Source organism: Mastigoproctus giganteus, chromosome 8, assembly GCF_048544385.1.
Source record: "Mastigoproctus giganteus isolate SK-2022 chromosome 8, ASM4854438v1, whole genome shotgun sequence".
NCBI classification, from domain to species: Eukaryota; Metazoa; Arthropoda; class Arachnida; order Uropygi; family Thelyphonidae; genus Mastigoproctus; species Mastigoproctus giganteus.
The window spans coordinates 5246128-5273086 of NC_143582.1; the positions used below are offsets into that span (position 1 = coordinate 5246128).

Consider the following 26959-nt stretch of genomic DNA (forward strand, 5'->3'; position numbering starts at 1 on the left):
TTGTCCCACAGTGTTGCAAGTTACATGACCACGGTTGTGGATATAAATGCAGCAGAACAACCTTTCTAGTATCTGTTAAGCGTATAAACCATACCAAGAATGGGGAAAAGGAGTGATCTAATGGACTTCGAATGTGGCATAGTAGTAGGTGCAAGATGTGCTGGACAGAGCATCTCTGAAACGGCAGTTCTCCTGAACTTTTCATGCACCACAGTTTCAAGGGTGTATCAAGAATGGTGCAACAAACAGAAAACATCCTCTCTACAGCATGAAAGAGGTCAGAGGAGAATGGCTAGAATTGCGCAAGCAAACAGACGGGCCACAATATTGCACATCATGTTAGAATACAACCTTGGTGTGCAGAACAAAATATTGCAACGGACCACTAGTTGCACTTTGTGCGAATGGACTGCAACAGCCGACAGCCACATTGCGTACCTTTGTTATCAATGAAGAACAAGAGAGCATGCTTCCTGTGGTCACAGCAACACCAGCATTGGACTATCGAGGATTGGAAAATGGTTGCTTGGTGTGACGAGTCAAAGTTCCTGGTGCATCATGTTGATGGCTCAGAATTTAGCAAAAACAACATGAATCCATGGACCCATCATGTCTGACGACTACTGTGCAAGGTGGTGGGGGGCAGTGTTATGGTGTGGGGAATGTTTTCTTGGCACACGTTGGGTCCATTGATACCCATAGATTCATGTCTGAATGCCACATCATACCTAAACGTCGTCGCTGACCAAGTGCATTCGTTTTACTGCCAGCGAGATAATGCACCGGTGCACAAAGCATGAATAACTATGGAATGGTTCCAGGAACATGACAATGACTTTTCTTTGCTGCAGTAGCCTGCTCAGTCTGCGGATCTCAATCCTATTGAACATCTTTGGGATGAGCTGGAAAGGGCTGTTCGCTGCAGGCCTACACCTCTGTCAAATCTCAAGGAAATGCATGACACACTCATGTCTGCATGGTACTCCATTCCTGCACAACGTTTTCAGCATCTTGTTCAATCCATGCCTAGATGAATTCAGGCTGTTTTGAAGGCTAAAGGAGGCTCAACACGCTTCTAGGTAGGTTTACCCAATAAAGTGGCAGCACAGTGTATAAATATGACATAAATTAAATATAACACTTTTCTGAAAATTTATAGTTATTGGAACATTAAAGTGAGAAATTTTTTATAAATTTTCTAACTCGGTACATACCCAAGTAAATTAGTATGGAGATGTTTTTGAATTCATTAGTATAATTTTGTCTAAAGACAAAATCTGTATAATTCATCTGTTAGATAGTATTTACTAATTAATTTACTAATAATTCATCTGTATAAATCTGTAAATTCATCTGTACAAAATCTGTAAATTCATCTGTATAATTTTGTCTAAAGACAAAATTATACAGATGAATTCTTTAGACCCATACAGAGATTCCTGTATAAATTTTAATGAAATGATAAAATAATTTATGAAGTAAGAAAAAGTCTACAATTAACTGGAACTTAAGAATACAAGTTATCAATTTATAAGGTGTCTAGTATTAGGGTTTTCAAGTTTTTTCTAATATTTAAAAAAGAATTGTATATATATGTGAAACTGTGAAATCGTATATATATGTGTGTATTTTATTTTTCAGCCTGTTGTAGATGCTTATCGAAATACCGATGAATTTTTAATACAGAAAAGTGTTGATGGTAATAGTGTAAATGTTGGTTTTTTGTTGCCTACTGGGAATAATTCAGGTTAGTTATTGAATTTTAAAGGTATATTTAAAATTTCTATAAATTATTTCAAACTGTTTGTGTGAAAGCAGTGCTAGTTCCAGTTTGAAAGTTACAGGCATATTATATGTGTCATGAGTTTACTTAACAGCTGATAAGGCAACTCCTTTAATGATGAATTACAGAACAACATAAAACGTTATGTGGTACAAGATTGTAGGTTTCAGTAAGTTGAACCCATATACACATTAAAAAGTCAGATTAAAACCCCAGTGTGTGTACTACTGTATGTGGATTTGTACTCTGAAATAATCCTGAAGGGATGCTTTCTGCCAATGAAAAACTGATTCCATTGGGCAAAATAAAGTAATATGAATGGGTCAGTTTGTCAAGTGTACATGGGGATACATTTATATTTATGTAGTAAAACTATATATAAAATTGCATATGGTAAATAACTATATACAACTGTACATAATTCAAATTAAAATCAATTATTTTATAGTAATGCTAATATTAATGCAATTTAGTATTATAAATGGCTCTGGCATTTTGAAGAAGCGCTCAGCAGTGACCATCCTTAGGCAATCAATATGTAAATTAATATTTTTTGTGAATTAATGAATGTTAATGTAAATTAACGTGTAAATTAATAATTTTTATGTATTACTAAAGGACTTAACTTTATATGTGACTCTACTAGGGAGTTCTCACACCCCCTTGACTAGTGTGAGACCACACTACTCAAGGTGTGTTCTCACATACCTTGAATAGTGTTTATATCTATTCCCAATTGTTGTTGTTGGTTTAGAGATTTATTAGGCGCATTGCCAACTATGGCCATAGTGCACCATCTATTCCCAATAGACCCAAAGTAAAGAAATCTTATAGAGTTTTACACACATATTCAAAGCAAAATGTATCTGATAGTTTTATTGCAAAATTTACATTTTCTTATTACCAGATACCTAAGAAACAGAGTGAAAAGTTTAATCTTCACCGTAATTGTCACCAGAAGTAATATTTTTTAAAACTGACAACCATGGTTTGAATGTGCATCCAAAAGTCTCTTGAACTTGACATAGCTGAGTTGAGTGCAATAGTGCACATGTTTGAGTTGACCATGGTTTGAGTCCACATAACTGCAAAATAGTTAGTGATAATATACATTGTGAAAGTCTATATTATCACTAATCATGTCAAAATGATTAGTTATAAACTTCTCTGATGTGTGTAGTTGTGCCAGAGTATAAGTAGAACATTATTATTATTGAACTACTTAAAGAATTTGGAGGTAGGTATTATTCACTCTAGGTTTTTGGTCCTTGAAACTAAAGGATATTCCATCCAAGCCACTTCCTATGCAATGGGATCTCAAGTTAATTTCATTCTTAAATTTGTACATTGTCTTTTTTTTTGTAAACCCCAAACGTGAGAGTTATTAGAACCTATAGTACTTAGTACCATGCATGTGTTGAAGTTGAAAAGATGAAAGATGATACTTGTTGACATTAGTCTTGAATTTCTATAGATTGTAATTTTCAGGAAATACATATGAAGGAAGGTTGTTCCAGAAAACAAGAGTTGAATGAATAAATGAGGAAGAAGAAAAGTTGGTTCCATGAGTTTGAAGGTGGACAGTAAAAGGACGTTGACTGGTTGCAGCACATGTTTGGACTGCTTTGGAAGAAGAGAGAGAGAGAGAGAGAGAGAGAGAGAATGGGAATTATAGAATCTGATTCAGAATTGTGCCCATGAAAGTATCTATAGAAAAGGCATGCAGCAAAAACAGAATATATGTGAGACATAGAGTGGAGAAACTCTGTTAGAGATGAATAATTAATTAGCCTAACTGCCCTCCTTTGATTTTGAATCTAGAAGCCCAAGAGAGGTTTTGGAGGCACTACCCAAGATGTCAGAACAATATTCTGTGGTGGGGAGGATTTGTAATTTATATAGAGTGAACAGCTGTTTGAAATAAATGTAACACAGAACAAAAGAGAAAACACAGTTTTTTAGATGCAGAAGAAGCAATATTCATAATGTGCTTATGGCAAGAGAGATTAGAAATCAAATAATGCTCAATAGAGATATACAATCTTGCCTAGAAATAGTGTCGTTGAAGATAAGCATAAGAGCAGAAGAATCCTTTTTGTGAGATATAAGACAGGACTGAGTTTTAGAAGGATTGAAATCATTTAAGATATCTTTGCTTCACTGGAGGATTACCTGGAGATCAGCATTTAAGGAATTGGTATTCGAGAAGTTATATGCTATCATCAGCAAACTATGAATAGGATTTCCAGTCAATGGGAGAAGGTCATTAATATACAAAAGAAAAAGAGTGGGAGGAAGAACTGAACCTTGGGGAGCACCTGAATTAGTGGAGAAGTTAGAAGACAGAGAGCCATCTACAGTCAACTGCAGTGAGTGGTCTGAGAGAAAACTGGATACCCAATTACAAAAAACAGTTGACAAACCACAAGATGGAAGCTTATTTAGAAGACCTTTAAGCCAAACATGATCAAAAGCCTTTGAAATGTCAAGAGCATCTGCTTGAGTTTCACCAAACTTTTCCATTGAATTTGTCCATAGATGGATAACATCAGTCTGAATATCACCAGTGGATCAACACTGAATGAATCCATACTGGTAATCATTGATCGGTTTGGAGCAGCAGTGCGTAGCACACGCTTCTTGATTAGACCGGGGTTCGAGCCCGTCACCACCAAATACGGAGGATGCGGAAAGGTCAGGGAATGACCACCACATATCCCGGAGCAATATGGCCTTAGTTGCTAATGCTCCTAAAATCCAAATAACAAACAAACTAACAATTGATCGGTTAGAAGGTTTCTAGATAGTTTAAGATTTGGTGGTTAATTGATTTCTCCATTACTTTAGAAAAAGTAGAAGTAATTGCAATGTGATGATAATTGGATGGGAGGGATTTGTCACCCTTTTTAGGAACTGACTGGATATGAATGAATTTCCAAGCAGAAGAGAAAACACTGGTGGAATAAGAAAGTGAAAAAAGGTGACACAGAACAGGAATAAGTTGAGGAGCACAGGTTTTAAGAACAAGAGGAGAAATACCTTCAGGACCTGGAGCTTTCTTGGAATCGAGATTGTTTAAAATTCTTCTGACATCCTTTTCATGGAAGACCACAGGAGGCAGTGAGTTTACTGCAAATGGTAGGAGGTGGTTTACCATGATCATCAATACATGAATTGGAAGAAAAGTAGGATGCTAGCAGGTTAGCTTTATCTTTGGCTGAAGTGGCAATAGATCCATCTGGTTTTGAGAGAGAGATAGGAATAAAAATGGGCAAAAGTTGTGGCCAATAGCATTGCAAGAGACCAGCATGCTTGACTACCATTTGGACAAGAAGCAAATTTACACTCTTAGCCTGTTCGAAATCTAGTTTGGACTGAATAATAACTGCTTTACAATTATTGTGAGCTTTGGTGTAGGCAGAAAATGAACCTGGAGATTTGGATACAAGCCAGAATATGTGACATTCTTATCTTGCTTACCTTAGCACATTTATTGGAAAACCAAGGTTTAGATAAAGGACATGATTTTAAGGTGGAGTGTGGAATAAAGGATTTCATCCCTACAAGAATAATTTCACTGACACCATCTGAGCTAACATTGACATCAGAAGATTTTAAAGGCGTCTCCGTAGCCAGGTGGGAAGGAGCAGCAGTGTGTAGCACATGCTTCTTGATTAGACCGGGGTTCGAGCCCGTCAGCACCAAATACAGAGAATGCAGAAAGGTCAGGGAATGACCACCGCATATCCCGGAGCAATATGGCCTTAGTTGCTAATGCTCCTGAAAACCAAACAAACAAACAAACAAACAGCTCCTAAAAACCAAATAACAACAATAACAAGGAGATTTGAAACAGTAACCTGACTAAGGAAAAGAAAAAAATAAATCTTGTAGATCATTCCAATTTGCATTCTTGTAATGCCAAATAACATGAGGTTGAGAATGGCCACAAGGGAAAGGCTCCATTGGAGAAGAGACCATCACCAAGTTGTGATCTGAGGTGTCTAGAGGACCACTCACCTCGACCGTGTACTTAGCAGGGTTGTTTGTGAGAATAAGATCAAACGTGTTGGCTGTGTGGTTAGGATTGTCTGGTATTCTGGTTGTTTGTTGTTTGTTTGTTTGTTTTGTTGGTTTTTAGGAGCATTAGCAACTAAGGCCATATTGCTCCGGGATATGCGGTGGTCATTCCTTGACCTTTCCACATCCTCCGTATTTGGTGGTGACGGGCTCGAACCCCGGTCTAATCAAGAAGCGTGTGCTACGCACTGCTGCTCCTTCCCACCTGGCTACGGAGGCGCCTTGGTATTCTGGTAGGTAAATGAATAATCTGTGCGAGGTCATTAGTAAATTGTAAAAGCCTCAACATCTCGACCGGATGGGTCCATGTGAATAGAAAACGGAAGCCAGCCGGAGTTGTGAACATTAAAATCACCAAGGAAACTTACCTCGTTGTTAGGAAAGTTGGACTGGAGAAAATAGAGTTTCAAAGAGAGGAAGTCAAAGCATTCTAAGTGATTAGTGGAGGGAGAATGATAGAGGCAACAGATGAATTTGACAGAATGTGGTAGAGAAATTTTAAGCCACAAAAGATTGAAAAGAGGAGATTTCAAATTACTAAGTCTCTGACAGGGAATATCAGAATGGACATATGCACAAGTATCACATTTGAAGTGAAAGGAATCGTACAGTGAATAATTCTGACAACTGAGATCAACCTCTAACTGGGATTCTGTCAAAAGATGTACGTGGGGTTAGACAAACTAACCCCATGTACTTCTGTAAGTGGATGTGGACATCACTGAGATTAGAACTGAGATCACATATATTTGTGAAATGAATGAGGAAGTGTTTTGGAGGGTTAGATCTTTTTGCAGATAAGTTCTGTTAGTTTGATAATTGATGATGTACAGCCAGGCCTCACATAACATGAGTTATGTGAGGCCTGGCTGCAATCAACATTTTTCAGTTACCACTATTTAAAAAAGTTATACCACTTTTTACTTTATGCGATGCAAATTTACAGTTAATACGATCTTTTTTATGTGATAGTTGAAAAGGATTCGAATTGCGTTGTCTGATGGCCAATAAATAAGCGTTTGCCCCTGCCCACTTCAGTGTGTTCCATCAACCATCAGAAGTGGATGTTACTTGTTTATCTCCTGCTAATAAAGTCACGTGCAGACGCATTTAAAAATTCTAATTTCCTGTTAATTATAGATTAGTATTAGTATTAATATTAGTAATGGCCGCATGGTGCAAGAAAGCCTATGGTTTATGCTGCACCAGCCAATAAAAAAAAAAAAAATCCAAACAAAACAATGATAAAAACAAAAAAAAAAAAAAAATAAAATAAATAACTAAATAATAATAATTAATAAAAAAAAAAAAAAAAAAAAGGAAATTAAACCTATCATCCTATATGCGCTTCCCTTACCCGAAAGTACTATCCAGATGACCTTTGAATTTCCCCAAACTGTCGGCCTCTACCATCCGTGAAGGCAACTTATTCCAGTAATTTATAACTCGCTGGCTAAAATAAAACTTCCTACAGTCCAATCTAAATATTTCCCCCCGTAACTTAATTTATATCCCCTAGTTCTAGCATCATTTATAATCTTGAAAATTTTGTCCTCATTCATTTTACTGATGCCTCTCAGAGCCTTAAACACCTCAATCAAATCTCCTCTAAGGTGTCTAGTTTCCAAACTCTGCAACCCACATATTTGAAGTCTTTCTTCATAAGGACGCCCTTTTGCCGATCTCACCAGGCGAGTTACCCTTCTTTGCACCCTTTCAAGAAGCTCGATGTCTTTCTTTAGGTGCAGTCTCCATACTTGAACACAGTATTCCAAGTGTGGTCTAACATAAGCCTTATATAATGGGATTATCACGTCCCTATCTCTACTTGCAAAAGTTCGATAGATCATCGATAGGACACCATGGGCCTTCCTTGCAACCTGTTTACAATGCTCAGAGAATTTCATGTCTGACTGTATTGTAACACCCAAGTCCCTTTCCTCCGGTACTGGGTTTAGTTTAACTCCACCAAGTGAATAAGTTTTTTTGGGATTACTGTTTCCCAGGTGTAATACCTTACACTTTGTTGGATTAAAGCACAGCTGCCATTTTTCTGACCATTCCTGAAGTCTATTTAGGTCTCTCTGAAGAAGCTCAGCTTGACAGTGATCATTAACTACTCTACCAATTTTAACGTCATCTGCAAATTTAGACATCACGCCCTCTATCCCTTCATCAATGTCGTTTATGAAAATTAAAAACAACAGTGGTCCTAATACTGATCCTTGGGGAACCCCACTTCTTACATCAACCCAATCTGAGGAATAGCCATTTATCAAAACCCTCTGCCTCCTGCCCTGAAGCCATCCTTCTATCCATCTAAGGATTTTCCCAGTGATTCCAACCTGTTCCAGCTTATAAAGCAACCGCTCATGTGATAAAGTGATAAAAGAAAGAGTAAAAATCAATGTGATTGCAATAAAAAAAAAAGAAAAGTTATTACTTTAGCTGAAAAACTTGAAGTTATTAAAAAACATGAAAGTGGTGCAAACCATGCAAAAATTGTAAGAGATCTAGGATATAGCAAGTCTATGGTATGAACTGTCTTGAGCCATAAAGACGAATATAAAGAGAAAGGTAAAGTTTCATCAACTTCTTTTGATTTACAAAATACCAGAAACAGAACTCCAACAATGATTGAAATGGAAAGTTTTTTATCAATTTGAATAGAAGATTGCAATCAAAAAAAGAATTCCATTATCTAAGGACAATATTCAGAGCAAAGCTATTAACATTTTTACTAAGCTCAAAGAAACAAAATATCAAGGGGAGACCGAAACATTTCTTGCTAGTTCAGGGTGGTTTGAACATTTCAAAAATCGAGCAAGACTGCATAATTAGCATTAGCATTAGTAGAGGCATATGATGCAAGAAAGCAAGCTTATTCAGCATCAGCCAAAAAAAAAAAAAAAACCACAACCACTAATCCCATTTCACTAATGTTAAAGTAACAGGGGAAGCTGCTAGTGCCGATGAAGATGTTGCAGCCAAATTTCCTGCAGAATTGCAAAAAATCATTCAGGATGGTGAATACGACGATCAGCAAGTATTTAATGTAGATGAAATGGGAACTGATGCCAAATAAAACTTATTGGCTGCAAATGAATCACAACCTGTGTATAAAGTCTCAAAAGATTGACTAACGCTTTTATTAGGAGGTAATGCTGAAGATGATTTTAAATTGAAGTCCATGCTTGTGTACTGTACACAAAACCCTAGGGCTTTAAGAGGATACAGCCATCGAACTCTTCCAGTCATTTTGCATTCAAATAAAAGAAGCATGGATGACCAAATCCCTATTTGAAGACTGGTTTACATCTTATTTCTGTCCAACAGTTGAAGCCTATTGCAACAAAAATAATCTTACTTTTTAAGCTCTGTTGCTTTTAGATAATGCACCTAGACATCCTTCTGCACTTGGCGAGTTAAATGAAAACGTGAAAGTTTTTTTACTGGCGAATACGACTTCGTTATTGCAACCCATGGACCAAGGGACGATTGCAACTTTCAAAGTTTACTGTCTCCGTAGAACATTTTCACAAGCACTTGAAGCTACAACAGGAGACAATGCAATTTCTGTACCAGAATCTTGGAAAAAATATAACATACAAGTGGCCATTGAAAACATTCATACTGCATGGGAAGAAGTGACAGCCAGCAATATGAGAGCAGTTTGGAAGCATCTTTTACCCTATTGTACAAGCAATTTTACTAGCTTCAAGGATGCAGTTCAAAAAGTTATTGAAGACAACTAATATTGGTAATGACTATGGTTTCAAAGGCTTGGATACTGCTAACATTTGAGCATCACTGAATTCGCATTCAGAACAGCTAAGTGACAACGATCTCCTTCAAATAGAGGAACAGCATGTGTACAAAGAAGCTGAAGAAAAAGAGTGTGAGCCAGATAAAAATGTTACTGCAAAGGAGATAACGGTAACAGAACTAGGCTAAATCATTCATTCATAGAGAACCTCAAACAAAAGGTAATGGATGTTGATCCTAACATCGAAAGAAGCATGTTATTTCGCCAGGACCTAGAGAAGCTTATTGTCGGCTATCGGAAATTGTATTATGAAAAAAAGAAAGCCAAAATTTTTCAAACAACTGTGTTCAAATATGTCTGTAGCAAATAATTAGTTTCTTCATTATGTATTTTATGCAATAAACATTTGATTCTATAATTATTTTTTTATCTTTTACCTGGTATACAGTTAAAAAGTTATTTAAAAGGTACATATTTTTAAAATTATGGACATTCTTGAAGGTCATGGACCAATTATAATTTTTCTTATTGATTATTATATTTGATTAACGTGTTTCCATTTTGCATGATGTGCTCGCAGGACGAATTAATTGTGTTAATCAAGGACAGCCTGTATTCAGTAGTAAGAAAAGGTGGGGAGGATATGCTGTATGAAGTAGTGAAATTTTTGGATATGGCAAGAACATACCCAGCTGCTTGACAAAATGTGGCTTCAACAGTGCCTCTGCATACACACTATTTGGATTCCCTCCATTCACTATCTGGCAGAATAGAGGCAGCAAGATTATACACTAGCTGATTCAAAAACCTCCCAGGTTTGCTCCAGTGAACTATCTACTGGTTGGCCTGAAAACATTGTTTTAGAGCAATGATGTCCATCATAACCTCAAAAGATGTAAATCATACTGCATGAAGGAAGAGATGGGAAGGTTGCCTGAGCTATATTCTGGAGACTTAACGGGTTCCACCACTTCAATCCTCCACTAAGCAAATTGTTGGTATTGCAGTGGTTGACGAGAGTCATCTACAACCTAGTATTGCCTGATAACACAGAGGGGCGGCATTCCTCCGTGGGGTGTGGGCAAAACACCTTGACCCCTGCTTATGTTGGTTCGCATCTCCAGTATGCTAGGTGCTGCATTTCAGGACTTGCACATGGGAGTTATATCCAGGGTTAGTAACAGTCCCACCATTGTGAAAGTGCAAGCACAGGATTTAGCTGTCCCAGACCAACCGAACTTCACTGAAATTAGGTTCCCTTGACTTGAGTGTCCACCCGAATATCAGTTCCATCAGGGTTTTAGACTCACAGGTAGCAAGCCCAGCTTCACATACCAGAGAGAATGTCTGTGACAGCAGCCGTAAGGACCAGAGAGAAGTAGGTCACATTTGGAGCCATAGGCTTTTTTGAATATCAAGGAAAAGGTCTATTGTATAGTTAAAAAAAAAAAAAAAAAAAAGTGGGCACACCTCTAGGTGTTCTTTTTTGATGCAGTTTCAGGATCTGCACACAATATTTCGATTGTTGTCTCATCATTGATTTGAAACAAAAATCTCCTCATCCCTAGTTTACAATACCTTTTAATCTTATATGATATTATTATTATTATTATTATTATTATTAGCAGCTATATGGGGCAAGGAAGCCTGAGGCTTATGCTGCACTAGCAAAAAAAAAAAAAAAATTCTCGAGTTACCCTGAGAGAGAGAGAGAGAGAGAGCGAGAGAGAGAGAGAGCAAGAAGTAGTAGTAATAGTGGCATGTGATGCAAGAAAGCAAGTGTATGAGCTTATGCAGCATCAGTCAAAAAAAAAAAAAAAAAAAAAATCACACCATTCCCTCCAAATGCCTGTCCAGTTGCTCCTTAAATTTATTTATCCTATCAACTTCCACAATGACAGATGGAAGTTTGTTCCAGCAATTAACCACCCGCTGGCTAAAGGCAAATTTCTGCACATCTATTCTACATCTGTCTTTTTTTAATTTGAATTTATGCCCCCTTAGGTTCGTAATCTGAACAAGGGGAAAGATCCCATCAGAATTCAGTGTGCTCAACCCATTCAAGGCCTTATACACCTCAATCAGATCACCACGCAGGTGCCTAGTCTTCAGCCACTGCAATTTGCAGAACTTAAGCCTCTCTTTGTAAGAGGATCCCTTCATTTCCCTAACCAATCTTGTTGCCCTTCTCTGTACACGCTCAAGCAAATCTACATCCTTCCTAAAATGAGGCCTCCAGACCTGTATGCAGTACTCAAGGCATGGCTTGACCATTGCCTTATACAGAGGGACAGTCACCTCCTTTTCCCTGCTAGCAAAATTCCTATATATCATTGACAAAACCCCTATATATTATTGATCTGCCCTGGCAGCCTGTCTGCATTGCTCAGAAAACTTCATATCTGACTGCACAATTACTCCCAGGTCTTTTTCATTTTCTACCACCTTAAGTGTAGTACCACACAGTTGGTACGTTTCTCTGGGATTACTTCTACCCATATGCAGTGCTTTGCATTTGTCAAGGTTAAACTTCAGTTGCCACTTCTTAGCCCATCTGCCCAAATTATCTAGATCCTGTTGCAGTAGCACACTGCCATTACTGTTGTTAATATGGTACACCTTTCTGGCCACCTGCTTACATTGCATTGCTGATTATATAATAACACCCAACTTTTTCTTCCTCTTTCCCTCCTCTTCCTTGTCATATACTCATATATACCTTTCAGCTCCCCCACTACCACCACAGTGTATAAGTTATACTCAGGTTTACGAAATATAGAACATTTGGCAGCATTAAAATGTAACTGCCATTTCTCTGATCATCTATGAAGTCCTTCAATCCACTTCAGGACTTGTTTTAATCCCAATATACTTCAGTTAGTACAGCAACTGCCCATATAGGAGAATTGTAAATTGCTTTGCTAAAGGCTAAGTATATAATGTAAAAATTATTCCTTGCATCGAACTCTTGTATGGTCACATCATAGTAGTTTATCAGATTGGTCAAGGTTTTTTTTTTTACTGATTGTGTTGTTATCCATTTAATTCTGTAATGCACCCTTGATTATAAACCATTCCCCTCCTAATGAAATCGTACTGAACCAGTCTGTATTTACCCATTTCATCCTTAACTGTTCCTTTGTGAACTGAGGAGATGTTAACACTTCTCTAGTTTAGATGAATTATTCATGAGTTCAAAGATAACTTCACAGTTATTACCACTGTTTTGATGCACTCCTTTCTGGCTGATTAACATAGCAAAGTAACATAGCAAAATTAAACTTAAAATGCCAATTAAATTCATGAACTTATTAATCCGACGGCCCTGGGCTGTCGAGTTTTTGTATCTTTGGTTGATTTTGGGTTGTACTTTGGCCCCCTTCCTAGTAAACTAAAAGGGGGTTTTACTTTAAAATCCCCCGCAGCGTTACCACCCAACAATAAAGTCAATCGATCTTTGCCACTTTGAAGCCTGGCATGCTTTTTTTATTCTTTTGATATGAAACTGCTTTTAGGCATTCGTTTACAAAAAAGTCCTGTTTCATTTATGTGAAAAACTTGTTGAGAAATATAACACCCCTCTTCAATAATTTTTAGAAGTTCTTTTTTGAAAGTTTTGGCTCCTTGATCTGCACTTGTGCCTTCTCCCTGGATTTTAAATCTATCAAACCAGCCCTTACTAGCTTTAAATGGTTCCACATTTTTTTTTTAAGGTTAGCTTTCTTCAGTTCATCATATAGGCTAATCACTTTTTCTTTAATAATATTTAACTTAACGGAAATGTGCATTGGATGTTATCTTCAATAAAATTATTTAGAAGTTTGATTTTGATTTGATTTGATTTGATTTGATTTGATTTGATTTGGGTTTTATTGGTGCATCAGCAACTGAGGCTATAATGCACCAAATACAGGTCATATATAAAAAGTTAAAACATTCAGTGACCTAAGTAGTTAGGCCACCATGTTGAGATATAAAAGGTGTAAAAGTACAAAATATATGAACAAAGGAATGACAATTCAATTTTAAATACGAGTAAAAAGGTTTACTGATTTTAAAAAGCTAAAAACAGCAGACACATTGTCATTGTTGGATAAAATCTGACTGAGTGTATAAGGCTCAGCCAGATGACTAAAAGCGGTAAAATAAAAATCACGTTCATGTCTAAAACGTGGACATGCATGTGTAAGATGACTGTGTCCTATGCGGAGGCGAGTTAAAACAACTTCCTCTCTGCGATTCCTGCGCAGACTAGACTGCCACTGTCGGATTACAGGCTTTATCTGATAGAGCTTGTTTGTGACTTGCTCATGCCAGGATTGTTGCCATTGGGACAGTAATTTATCGTGTATTAACTGCCTGTAGTCTGTATATGGGACTAACAGGCAATAAGTGTTGTGGGGTTCTTGTGACCTGGCCGCAGCATCTGCCAGTTCATTTCCCACGATCCCAATGTGGCTTGGAATCCAGCAGAAATGAATGTCGAAAGAACACTCAGACAGAGTGTAGCGTCTGCTGAATCCGGGTCACAAATGGATGAGGATTATACCTCATACCCGATAAAGCCTGCAGTGTACTTAGAGAGTCAATGTACACCATACACCTTTGATACCTATGGGTTTTAATGTGGTCCATGGCTAGCACTATAGCATAAAACTCAGCTGTATATATGCTGCATTCTTGGGGAATCTTTCCAGATATAGAACGACCTGGAAAGATTTTTTTTAGAAGTCTCTCCATATCAATTATAATAGCTGGCCTAGCCATTACCAATTTAGTTGCTTGCAGTGGAACAGCTGTCTTTCCTGTTCTAAAATTAATTCTTTATTTTTTATAATTGTTCTTACAGTTGAACTTGCCAGGCCTAAATTATTGAATACATCCACTTGTTGTTGAATGGAATCGATTTGCTTCAAAACATATAATTCAATTTTCAAATTCAGTCTTTTCTTACCTTAGTAGGCTTCGTACCGTGTCCAGACGTTGTTTTTTAATTCTTATCTGCCATTATTAATCTTCGAAAATGTAACTGTGTTGCATTAATTATGATACAATGTTTAAGTAAATTGTCCATTATGGATGGTGTCTAACACTGTACCGAGTGATGACTAGACTTCGGATAAATGCATATAATGCAAACATTACAAGCAATATACTTGATCATTTTTTAAAATGTTGATCTTGGAACTATGTAACAAGTCACCGTACTGCAATTAAATTAGCATGGGAGAAAATTTCACTGAGGGTGAGAAAATTTTGCAGGTTGGCGTGGGAAACTTTGCTATTCATTTTCATGCTATCGACTACATCAGATGAAACATTTTCGTTAATTAAACATGCAAAAATTCAATCTGTACGCTGGTCAAAGAGCGTTATAGTGAGTTGTGATAGCATTACAGTGAGATATGGGTTATAATATAAGAACATAAGGTATAAGGTATGTTCGTGTCAGACGGCACCTGGGATTTCTCCCATCTCCGCGTGTGTTTCACTGTATCGAGGACAGTACACTGTCAAGCCATATAGTTGAAAGTGTGTGGGCTGTGTCTGTGCAGTGTGATATGTTGTGCCCATTGTTTTGTCCGGCTTATTGGCCGCCAGGCCCGACATTGCCCATACCTTGCCACGTGGAGGCTAGTTGGGTGTATCCAGTATCATAACAAATTGCTCTGACAGGTCCTGCCACCTAGTGTCCTGGGATTTCAGTGGCTAGGACCTAAAAAAAAAATTATGCATTTGACATTAACGCTTAATGGGATTGCTGTTAGGAAATCGCTGGTTGGGGTTTAACGCTAAAGAGATGTGTTAAAGGCCTAATAGGTTGGGCAAAATTTTGATGTTATTAAATTTAGACATGTGAGGCTATACGCTAGATAAAAGCTAATAGTGTTAGTTGTCTTAGAGATTTACACGAAACCGATAGAATTTTGACGTTGATTAGAATTAGTGAGAGGGGGGGGGAGACTGAAGACTGGGGGGAAAACAGATAGAAGAATAGGGATGATAGAGTAGGCATCCCCAAAGAGGTCAGTGGAGATGAGCCCCACCAGGCGAAGTATGGGGTGGTAGGCAGGGAGGAGAGGAGACAGAGATCCATCTCCTCCCTCCCCTGCCTGGGGATAGGTATAATATAAGAACAGCGTTATAGCAAATGAGCGTAGAGCGAACTGTGCTATAACAAGGGCCTGCTGTAATATTATCCTACAGTGCTTACGTGTACCTAAGCGCTATTGTCATTGTTTCTGTTAGATGGTATAATTAAGTATTATTAGGATAATAATACTTAATTATACCACCTAATGATACCTATAATGCTCCAAGATACATAGTACACCTAAGTACAAGTGGGACTTTCTAGTATGAAGAGCAGTGAAAAAAAAAAAAAAACTGCTCAGCTCATCAGCCATATTGGCAGGGTTAAATTGTGTACATCTTCCAGTTTTGGCTCCTCCGTAGCCAGGTGAGCAGGAGCAGCAGTGCGTAGCACACGCTTCTTGATTAGACCGGGGTTCAAGCCCATGACCACCGAATACGGAGGATGTGGAAAGGTCAGGGAATGGCCACCGCATATCCCCGGAGTAATATGGCCTTAGCTAATGCTCCTAAAAACCAAATAACAAACATAACAAACTTCCAGTTTTCCATTAAGTCATTTCTTCCAATTTTTAGCAAAGTTTGTGTTATTTTTCAATTATGATTTTAGTCAAGTTTTTTGCTGTTTTTTTCAATTAGATCTACCAAATGTAATGATATGCATGCAAAAATTGATGACAGGTGACTCAGCTTATGTTTATCTAAGTATAGAGATTAAATGCTAATGTAAGTGATACTTCAAGTGATAGTGATACTTTTCCTTCATCAGAAGTCTTTCAGAAATTGTGGGAATCAGTATCTCCATAATCAGTTTTCAGATCAATACTTTTCCATCTCAAGAAGGAATGTATTGATCTTGAAAGCTATGAAATATATTTTCTGTATTCACTTACTTAGAATTCATCAATTCCTTGTATATGTGGATATTCTTTTTGACTTTCGACTGCCAGATAAAGTTATAATTTGTTTTGGTAATTGATTCTTGCTTTCATTGACTACTGACTGTGTAGTATCTTAGATAAATAAAATAAAAACAAAAAAAAAAAATATACTTCTTTCAGATAGTCCTGAATTTAGATGCATTGGACCAGAACCACTAATGAATATTAAAGAGAGTCACAAAAGAATCGCATTGGTGAGCTGTCTGTTTGTGATTTTTAATAAAGATTTTTCATTTATTAACATAGTTTTTAGCCATGTGGTGTGAGCAAGCCCTAGGCTTTTGCTGCACTGGTGAAAAAAAACATAAAAATAATAAATAAATTAATTAAAAATGAAAATAATAATAGATAAATAATAAAATACCTATTTGACTCCCTCCCCATGTAGGTGCCTATTCAGCTGACTTATGTATTTCCCTGAGCTGTGAGCCTCAAAAGCCACAGAGATAAGTTATTATAGCAATTAGCAACATGCTGGATAAAAGAAAATTTCTAGTAATCCAATCTAAACCTCTTCTCCACACCTTGAGTACTGTATACAGGGCCGGAGGCCTCATTTTAAGAAGGATGTAGAGCTGTTGGAATGAGTACAGAGAAGGGCAACAAGATTACTGAATGGAACAAAGGTTTGCTCTTATGAAGAAAGGCTTAAGTTTTGCAAATTAGTGTCTGGAGACTAGGCACCTATGAAGTAATCTGATTGAGGTGTATAAAGCCTTGAGTGGTTTGAGCATGCTCAATATTGATGGGATTCTTCCTCTTGCTCAGAATAATCGCCTGAGAGGGCATAAATTCAAATTGAGGAAAGACGGGTGTAGGATAGATGTGCGTAATTTTGCCTTTAGCCAGTGGGTGGTTGATAGCTGGAACAAACTTCCATCTGTCGTAGAAGTTGATAGCTTAAACAGATTCAAGGCACAACTGAACAAACATTTGGAGCTAGTGGATGTGTGAAATAAGGGGGTTTTTTTGGCTGATGCTATATAAGCTTCCTTTCTTGCATCATGTGCCTTTGCTAATGCCAATTTGAATTTATGTCCCCTAGTTCTGAGATCATTGTAACACTAAAAGTTCCACCCTCAGTTATTTTACTTTCACCTCTCAGTCTTATACACTCAATCATGTCTCCTCTAAGGTGTTTAGTTTCTAAGCTCAGTAGCCCATATACATAACATAGTCATGTTATACAGAAGGGCAACAAGATTAGTGAATGGAACAAAGGGGTGCTTTTATGAAGAAAGGCTTAAGTTTTGAAAATTACAGTGTCTGGAGACTAGGCACCAGCGAGGTGATCTGATAGAGGTGTATAAAGCCTTGAATGGTTTGAGCATGCTCAATGCTGATGGGATTCTTCCTCTTGCTCAGAATAATCACCTGAGAGGGCATAAATTCAAATTGAGGAAAGACAGATGTAGGATAGACGTGCAGAAATTTGCCTTTAGCCAGCGGGTGGTTGGTTGGTGGAACAGACTTCCATCCCTTGTCGTGGAAGTTGATAGCCTAAATAAGTTTAAGGCTCAGCTGGACAGATATTTTGAACGAACAGAGGGGTGAAGTGGAAGTGGTTTTTTTTTTTTTTTTTTTTTTTTGGCTGATGCTGCATAAGCTTGCTTTCTTGCATCAAATGCCTCTACTAATGCTAATGCTAATTATGTTTTTTTAACATATTTACACTGTACAAATTTTATTATGTTCATATTTACACTGTACAAATTTTATTATGTTCATATTAACACTGTACAAATTTTATTATGTTATACAAATTATAACATTAAAGTAACATGATTATTATCTGTGATAATTATTCCTATATTTTCATAAGTCTAGCTGATTACTGTTGAATAGTCTTGTAATCTGGTCAGGTGTATAAAGCCTTGAATGGGTTGAGCAAGCTGAATGCTGATGGGATTCTTCCTCTTGCTCAGATTAAGAACCTGATGGAGCACAGGTTCAAATTGAGAAAAGACAGTTGTAGAATAGATGTGCGGAAATTTGCCTTTAGCCAGCGGGTAGTTGATTGTCGGAATAGACTTCCATCTTTTGTTTTGGAAGTTGATAGTCAAATAAATTTAAGGCATAAATTAAACAAATGGAACGAATGGAGGGGTAAAATGAGAGGGTTTTTTTTTTTTGGCTGATGCTGCATAAGCTTGCTTTCTTGCATTGTATGCCTCTACTAATGCTAATCTTGGTGAATATGGTTGAATAGTTTTGTAGTCTTGGTAGACCTTGAAGCCTGTGATTGTGAATGGAATAAACTTAGATTTGAAACTATTCCCCAAATTTCTGGAGTATATGCGCATACTTTAGTATTAGTTTTAGCAAATGATGGAAAGAAGGAAGTATTAGTAGAGGCATATAATGCAAGAAAGAAAGCTTATACAGCATCAGTCAAAAAAAACACTTCCCATTTCACCCATCCATTCTCTTCAAAAGTTTGTCCAGTTGTTCCTTGAATTTATTTAAGCTATCAACTTCCACAACAACAGACAGAAGTCTCTTTCAGCAATCAACTATCCGGGCAAATTTCCACACATATATTCTACAACAGTCTTTCCTCAGTTTGAGTTTATGCCCCCTCAGGTTTGTAATCTGAGCAAGAGAAAGAATCCCAACAGCATTGAGCCTGCCCAAACCATTCAAGGCCTTATACACCTTAATCAGATCACCTTGCAGGTGCCTAGTCTCCAGATGCTGCAATTTACAGAACTTAAGCATTTCTTGGTAAGAGCACTCCTTTGTTTCCCTTATCAATCTTGTTTCCCTTCTCTGTACTCATTCTCTGTACTACATTCTCTGTACTACATCCTTCCTAAAATAGGCCTCCATATGCAGTACTCAAGGTGTGGCTGGACCATTGTCTTATACAAAGTGATAATCACACCTTTATCCCTCCAGCAAAATTCCTGTATATCATTGACAAGACCCCATGACCTGCTCTGGCAACCTGTCTGAACTGCTCAGAAAATTTCATATCTGACTGCACAATTACCCCGAGTTTTATTTCATTCTCCACTACCCTGAATGTAGTACCACACAGTGGGTACATGTTTCTGCAGGGTTACTGCTACCCATATGAAATACTTTGCATTTTTCAATGTTAAACTTTAGTTGCCACTTCTCAGCCCCATCTGCCCAAATTTTGTAGATCCTGTTGCGTAATGTCATTTAAAAACCCTGCCAACCTTTGTGTCATCTGCAAACTTGGACATTAAGCCTGATATACCTTTTTAAATATCATTGATAAATATATAAAAAAAACAGCAATGGGCCCAACACTGAAGCCTGTGTAATTCCACTAATAACATTGGTCCATGAAGAACAGTGTCCATTGATAACCACTCTCTGTCTTCTCCCACTCACCAATCCCTTTATCCATTGTAGCAACTTCTTTTAATGCCATATTGCTCCAATTTGTACAGTAGTCTTCCATGTGCAACAGTATCAAAAGCTTTCTTGGAATCCAAGTATATGATATCAAATTTTTTGCATCCAGTTCCTTTGTGATCACATCATAGTATTCAATCACATTGGTCAGACAAGACTTCCCCTTAACAAACCCATGCTGTGTGTGAATTATTACTGCAGTCTTGTTTAGATGATCTTGCAATGCTTCAGCCAGTGATTCTATTATTTTCCCCGGAACAGAAGTCAACAGGTCTATAATTACTTGTGTTACCCTTTGATCCCCTTTGTGAATTGGGAATACATTTGCACATCTCCAATCTGTGGGGATCTCCCCTGAGTTCAGCAATGCTCTCATAATTATGGCTAAGGGTTTGCTTGTTTCATTTGCTGTCTCCTTTAATATAAATGGATAGATCCCACCACCCCAGGTGCCTTTCTTATGTTTAACTTCAACAATTTCTCTTCCACTTTGCTCTCAGTTATTACAAAATCATTTAGCTCCCTGTTAGAGTTTAATAAGCTTTTGTCCTCCACTTCCCTACAGAATTCCTCATTTGTGAATGTAGATACAAAATACACAATTTTTTGTCAGTTGTCTGAGCAGGATCATCAAAAGTCGAACCATTGATGTCGAGTAGCCCAATCTGATTCATTCCCTTCCGTCCAGAGTTGATATAAGTAAAGAAGTGTTTGCTGTTTTTCTTTGCATCCTTTTCCAAAGTCCTTAGCCAGGTGGGCAGGAGCAGCAGTGCGTAGCACACACTTCTTGATTAGATTGGGGTTCGAGCCCGTGACCACCAAATACGGAGAATGCGGAAAGGTCAGGGAATGACCACCACATATCCCCAGAGCAATATGGCGTTAGTTGCTAATGCTCCTAAAAACCAAACAACAAACAACAACCTTTTCCAAAGATTTCTTGTAATCTGCCTTTGCTTTCCTAGCCTCTTCTGTGACTTAATTACAGACTGGCTTCTGTATCTCCTGATAATTTATATGTATCCCATGTATTTTTTTTCTCTACCACGAGTCTCATTAGTTCATCTCACACCCATTTAGGCCTAAATGGGTGTGAGCTGAACTAATGAACTAAGCCTTGAACAGTATTTCTTAGTTGGTATGAAAAGCCTAGTATCTTCCTAGAAAAATTATCTAGAAAAATTATGCAGATGGGCTGAGATGTTGAGAAATGGCAACTGAAGTTTAACATTTACAAATGCAAGGTGCTACGTATGGGTAACACTAATCCCAGAGTAATGTATCTTTTGTATGGCACTACACTCAGAGTAGTGTAAAATGAAAAGGACCTGGGAGTGATTGTGCAGTCTGTTCTGAAGTTATCTGAGCAGTGCAGATAGGCTGCCAGGACAGCTCATGGGGTTTTGTTAATGATATACAGAAATTTTGTTAGCAGGGATAAGGAGGTGATTATCTATTTGTATAAGGCCATGGTTAGGCTGCATCTTGAGTATTGTATGCAGGTCTGGAGGCTTCACTTTAGGAAGGATGTAGATTTTCTGGGACGAGTGCAGAGAAGGAATCTGAGTGGTGAAAAGAACAAAAGAGTGCTTTTATCTAGAAAGGCTTCATTTCTGCAAATTACATTCTCTCTAGACCAGGCACCTATGAGGAGAACTGATTGAGGTTAAAAGCCTTGAATGGATTGAGTAAGCTGAATGTTAATGGCATTCTTCCAATCTCTGAGGGGCCATAAATTCAAGTTGAGGAAGAATGGTTGCAGAATAGCTGTGTGGAAGTTTGTCTTCATCTAGCAGGTGGTTGGTTGTTGGAACAGGCTTCCATCTGTTGTTGTGGATGTGTTGAATAAATCCAAGGAAGAACCAAAGAACTAGACAAATTCTTGGAGTTTACCAATGGGTGAACTGTGTAGGTTTTTTTTTTTTTTTTTTGCTGTTGCTATATAAGCTTGCTTTCTTGCATCATTTGCCATTACTACTACTACATTTAACTCCTTAAATGTTTCAGCAAGATCTTCTCACAGGTGCCTGGTTTCTAGATACTGCAGTTTTCAGAACTGTAACCTTTCTTGGTAAGAATGCCCTTCTGTTTCCCCCTCACCAATCTCATCTCTTCTCTGCACCTGTTCCTTCCTAAAATGAGGCTTTTAGGCCTGTGTGCAGTACTCAAGGTTGCAATTAACCATTGCCTTATACAATGGTTTAAGCACTTCCTTGTTTCTGTGCTGGAAAAGCTCCTTATATTATTGACAGGGCTTAGCACAACATGAACTGTCCTAACAGCTTGTCTGTGCATGTTGGAGTCCAACTTGTATTGAGCATTTTATTTGATTGAACAAATCAGAACAAGATGACAGGTTCATCATGTCAACATATATACATATTGAAACAGACTGGGAACTGTGAAATATAATAGAACTTTAAAAGTGAATAAAACTCTCTGTATGATGAAACCAAATTTAATGATCTGTGACTGAGTAATGAACTCAAGTAACAATTCATTGGTATTTTACAACAAAAAAGGGAATGAATTGTGATGATAGAAGAATAACTACTGTATCTGGAGTAACTCTATAAATTTGTTAAATCTGATGGATTTATTTGAACTTTAATTTAGTGAGCATCTTAGTATATTGGCAACATGTTGGAAGTAAAGCCAGATTTGAATATATATGTATATAATGGGGCTCTTACAAGCAGGTGGAATTGATGTTATGTCTCATTTTTGAGCTAAACAGAATCAGGAAACATGTTGGGTGTCATGAACTGTCTCATGTGGGAAATGTGATTGGGTAATCAAGAACAGGGTTTACATAAATAGTGTGAGAATTTTTTCTCTATTTATTCACCTCTGCATAGATTGTGTATGTATAGAGAATTTGATCCTCTCCTCTGGAATGGGCAATCTGATATCTAATGCAATTGGAGTACAGGACTCAATCAAATTGAAGTTGGAGCAGTTAGAATGATCTAACCCAATTATCCTCAAATCTATGGACAGGGTCGTGAAGTTGCTAGAGCAGAATCCTTGTTTTAACATTGGAAATGATCAAAATTTTCTGTTATGATTCCTGGAATATATCTGGTGCTGATAAAATTATAATACAGTAATAGTAGAAGTTGATACTCTTAAGGATGTCAAATTACTTGATTCAGATCTGCATTTAAAGGATTTGGGACTCTTTTCGTAGACCCTCACATCCATTGCCTCTGATCATCACTTTTGATGCAGATCAGAATGTGACAGAAGCTGACTTACTCAAATATTTATATATACAGAAAATGTTTTCTTACGGGATTGATGGGAAGAGTTCAGTAAAGGCTGTAAGATTTGATTTTTCTAGGTTAACAAGAAAAGAGTAGGGACTGGATATGACTTTTAGAATTTGGAATCTCCTAGATGCTCTAGGAGATTCCAAATGGACATATTTTTCTGGGATGGAATTTGGAATCTCCTAGAGCATCCTGGACATATTTTTCTGGGATGGTGTAGTCATGATTTCAAGAAATACTACTTGACAATGATGTATTACAGGTGTCTTTGTTGTGGGCATAGAGTGGGGCACTCTTATCTAAAAGAGGTCTATGTTCTCTTGTGTCAAGGGTACTCACATCAAGCATGTCCAGTGGGGGTTAGGAAACCAACTTGTTGCTACCATGAAATGTTCTTCATCACATTCAATACGTAGCTCACAATGCCCTCCCTATCAAAGTGCTTTGGAATGTGTCAGAAGATGAATTGAAGACTGCTTGGCAGTGAGTGTTTAGTAGCAATTAATTGTTTTCTGGATGGAGGTGGCAATAGTTATTGCCTTTATCTTTATGGTAGTTTTTACCATGATGCTGCATGTTTACCATAAACATTTATGGTAAACATTTGTATTTGAATATGAAAGCATAATTTAATCTGAGAAAGTAAAGAAAATTTAGGAATTCCATGCAATTTCTTTATTAACATTAATAAGAATAATAATTAAATATAAATAATTAATTAAATAACTAAATAATTAAAGAATAATTAAAATGATTTTAAGAAAAATATTATTCCCATATTTGTTTTTATTGTACTTATTAAAATAAATTATATCAATTATATGTAAATCACTGTAGAGATTTTCATTTTCAACAAATCTCCTCTTGTTTTAAGGCATTTCAGCATTATATTCAACATTCTTCTCTTCCTGCATATTTTGAACCAGATAATGGTGGTCACTGGAAAAAATTGATTGTTCGCTCAAATGCCCAGGGTGACCACATGGCCAGTGTTATTTTCCACCCACAGAATATAACTGAGGTAAGAAATTTTTTATAATTTCTTGTTTGATATGCTGCATAAAAAAATAGATTTTTTTAATTCAGTTTTCATCACTCTTTTGGACACTTGATTTTGCAGCAGTTAGTCATCTTGTTAAAAAAGCATATATGATAAATCCATTTGGCATACTGAATATAATATAATGTATATAATACTGAATATAATATAATATAATGTATAAAGCCTTGAATGGTTTGAGCATGCTTAATGCTGATGGGATTCTTCCTCTTGCTTAGAATAATCACCTGAGAGTGCTTAATGCTGATGGGATTCTTCCTCTTGCTTAGAATAATCACCTGAGAGGACATAAATTTAAATTGAGGATAGATGTGTGGAAGTTTGCCTTTAGCCAGCAGGTAGTTGATTGGTGGAGCAGACTTCCATCTTTTGTTGTGGAAGTTGATAGCCTAAATAAATTTAAGGCTGAGCTGGACAGGTATTTGGAACAAACGGAGTGAAATCGGAACGTTTTTTTGGCTGATGCTGCATAAGCTTGCTTTCTTGCATCGTTTGCCTCTACTAATGCTAATTAGTTATCTTCTGTATAGAGAAGTAATATTAGAATTGGTTTGCAAAAGAATCAATTCCAATAAATGGAATTGATTTATTCATTTGTAATTTAATATTACGAAATTATTTGTATATGTCATTTAGATTTTAGTAGGAATAAAATATTTTTTAACTTATCTGCACTGCCTTTTGGAGATTCGACCCCCCCCCCAAAACCTCTTGAATTTGCAGTTTTTTAATTATATTAGAGAGCTACTCAAAAAGAATAGTTTGCTAATATTTTTATAAGGAAGGGTGAAATAGTTTATTTTTAATGAATTGATTTTTTTCAAATATAAAATTAGCCAAAATAATGCCATCTGCCATTTCCTTGCTCCCTTTCCACTTGGATTTTTAACTTCTCTTGTCTGAATCTTGGCTGAGCTGCTGTTTGTGCCTAAGATAATGTAAGCAACCTTATGAATTTGGTGGGAGTTATGTAGGGGGGGGACCTTGAACCTGAGAAAAGATAATTTTTGTTTGTATTTTCCTGTTTAGTTCCCAAATAGAGTGAGTATGAGTTTTGCTGATGAGGCTGGTGGGAGCCAGATGTGTTCAAAGCCGCTAAGTGAAGTTTTTTATTTATTGATTTGAAATTATTGTTTTTGTGTAACTTTTGATTTAAATTTAGTAGTATAGTTTTTTAGCGATTTGCTGATTAAATTGGTGCATTTATTTTTTACTCGGCCTTGTAATTGCATAGAAAACCACAGTCAATTTCTGCCGACATTATATTGATAGTAACATTTGAATCTACCACCATTGTTTTTGTATTGATACAGCAAATACTGGTAATTTTTATGTAACTTGTAGCAGTGTAATCAGTATCAGAAGAGGATTATAAATTATAGCACTACTTAAGTGATTTAATAATTTAACTTTTCACATAGATCGTAACGTAGGACAGTAATATTTGTACAGCTTTTAAAATCCTTGAATTGGCATAGATAGTTAGTGGAGAGTTCGAACCATGTGGGTGGCAATAGATAGTTAAATTTATTATCTGTTATAACTACTTTAATTTTTTAACTAAAAACATATAATGACTTAGGTTTTACAAACGTAACGTTATAAATTAATACATATAACTTGATAGGAGATAATACATGATACCGAAATATATATATATTTGTAATTTTTAACTACTAATTTTAGTCTTTTATCACTGTGATGGATAAACATTCATTTTAATGTGGTGTTAATGCTATTGCTGGTTTAACAATTATACATTTTATACACATTAATAGTATTGTGCATAAATTAGGGCTTTTATTTAGGGAGGCATTTCAGTCATTAAGGCCTGACTGTCTGCCTAGCAATTGCTGTGCTAACAGTGGTTGGTTAGCCTATTGTTACATGTTGAATTTAAATTTAAATTGCTAAAAGAATTATTACAAGACATTATAGGTTAGTGGAAATAATAATAAGGTAAAGTTAGGAGAAATTAAGTTAATTTAAGGAAAAATTAGGGAACAAAATTACATTTTTTCACATTGTCATCTCTCCGCTACTTCCTCAGGGGCTTTGAGTGGACAGATAGCCAATATTAAAAGAATGTCTCATGCAGCTGCTCCCAGTACTATTACAAAAAAACTTATAGCTATGCACAAAAAAGTTAAACTAAAAATAGATAAAGGCAAATTTCCATTCATCTATTGGATCCTGAAATTTCATAAAAACCCAGTAGGCAGCAGGTTCATCACTACATGTAGAAACAGCTACATTAAAAACCATAGTAAAAAACTGGAGACTAAACTAAGATTAATAACTACCCAACTCACACACACAAAATTCATTTCAGACAACAGAAACTATATAGAATACATCAAAAATAATAACATCCATAAAGTGTACACTTACAATTTCAAAAACCTATTCACTAGCATTAAAAATTAAAAAAAGTACTAACCAACTACAGTGGTACCTTGGATTACGAGTAACTTGGTATGCGAGTGTTTTGCAAGACGAGCAAAAATTTTTAATAAATTTTAACTTGATAAACGAGCGAGGTCTTGCAATACGAGTACAGTCAGTTCTCGTATAACA

At 36.7% G+C, this 26959-nt stretch overlaps 1 protein-coding gene across 1 annotated transcript in view; it reads left to right on the forward strand.

Moving 5' to 3' along the window:
• LOC150081220 (tRNA (uracil-5-)-methyltransferase homolog B-like) overlaps positions 1–26959 on the forward strand; it is a 110433-nt gene that overhangs the window by 24800 nt on the left and 58674 nt on the right. The window contains exons 4-6 of the mRNA XM_090379430.1: positions 1642–1747; positions 16784–16857; positions 24197–24343. Of these exons, the coding sequence (XP_090235556.1) occupies positions 1642–1747; positions 16784–16857; positions 24197–24343 (327 nt within the window). The remainder of the gene's footprint in view (positions 1–1641; positions 1748–16783; positions 16858–24196; positions 24344–26959) is intronic.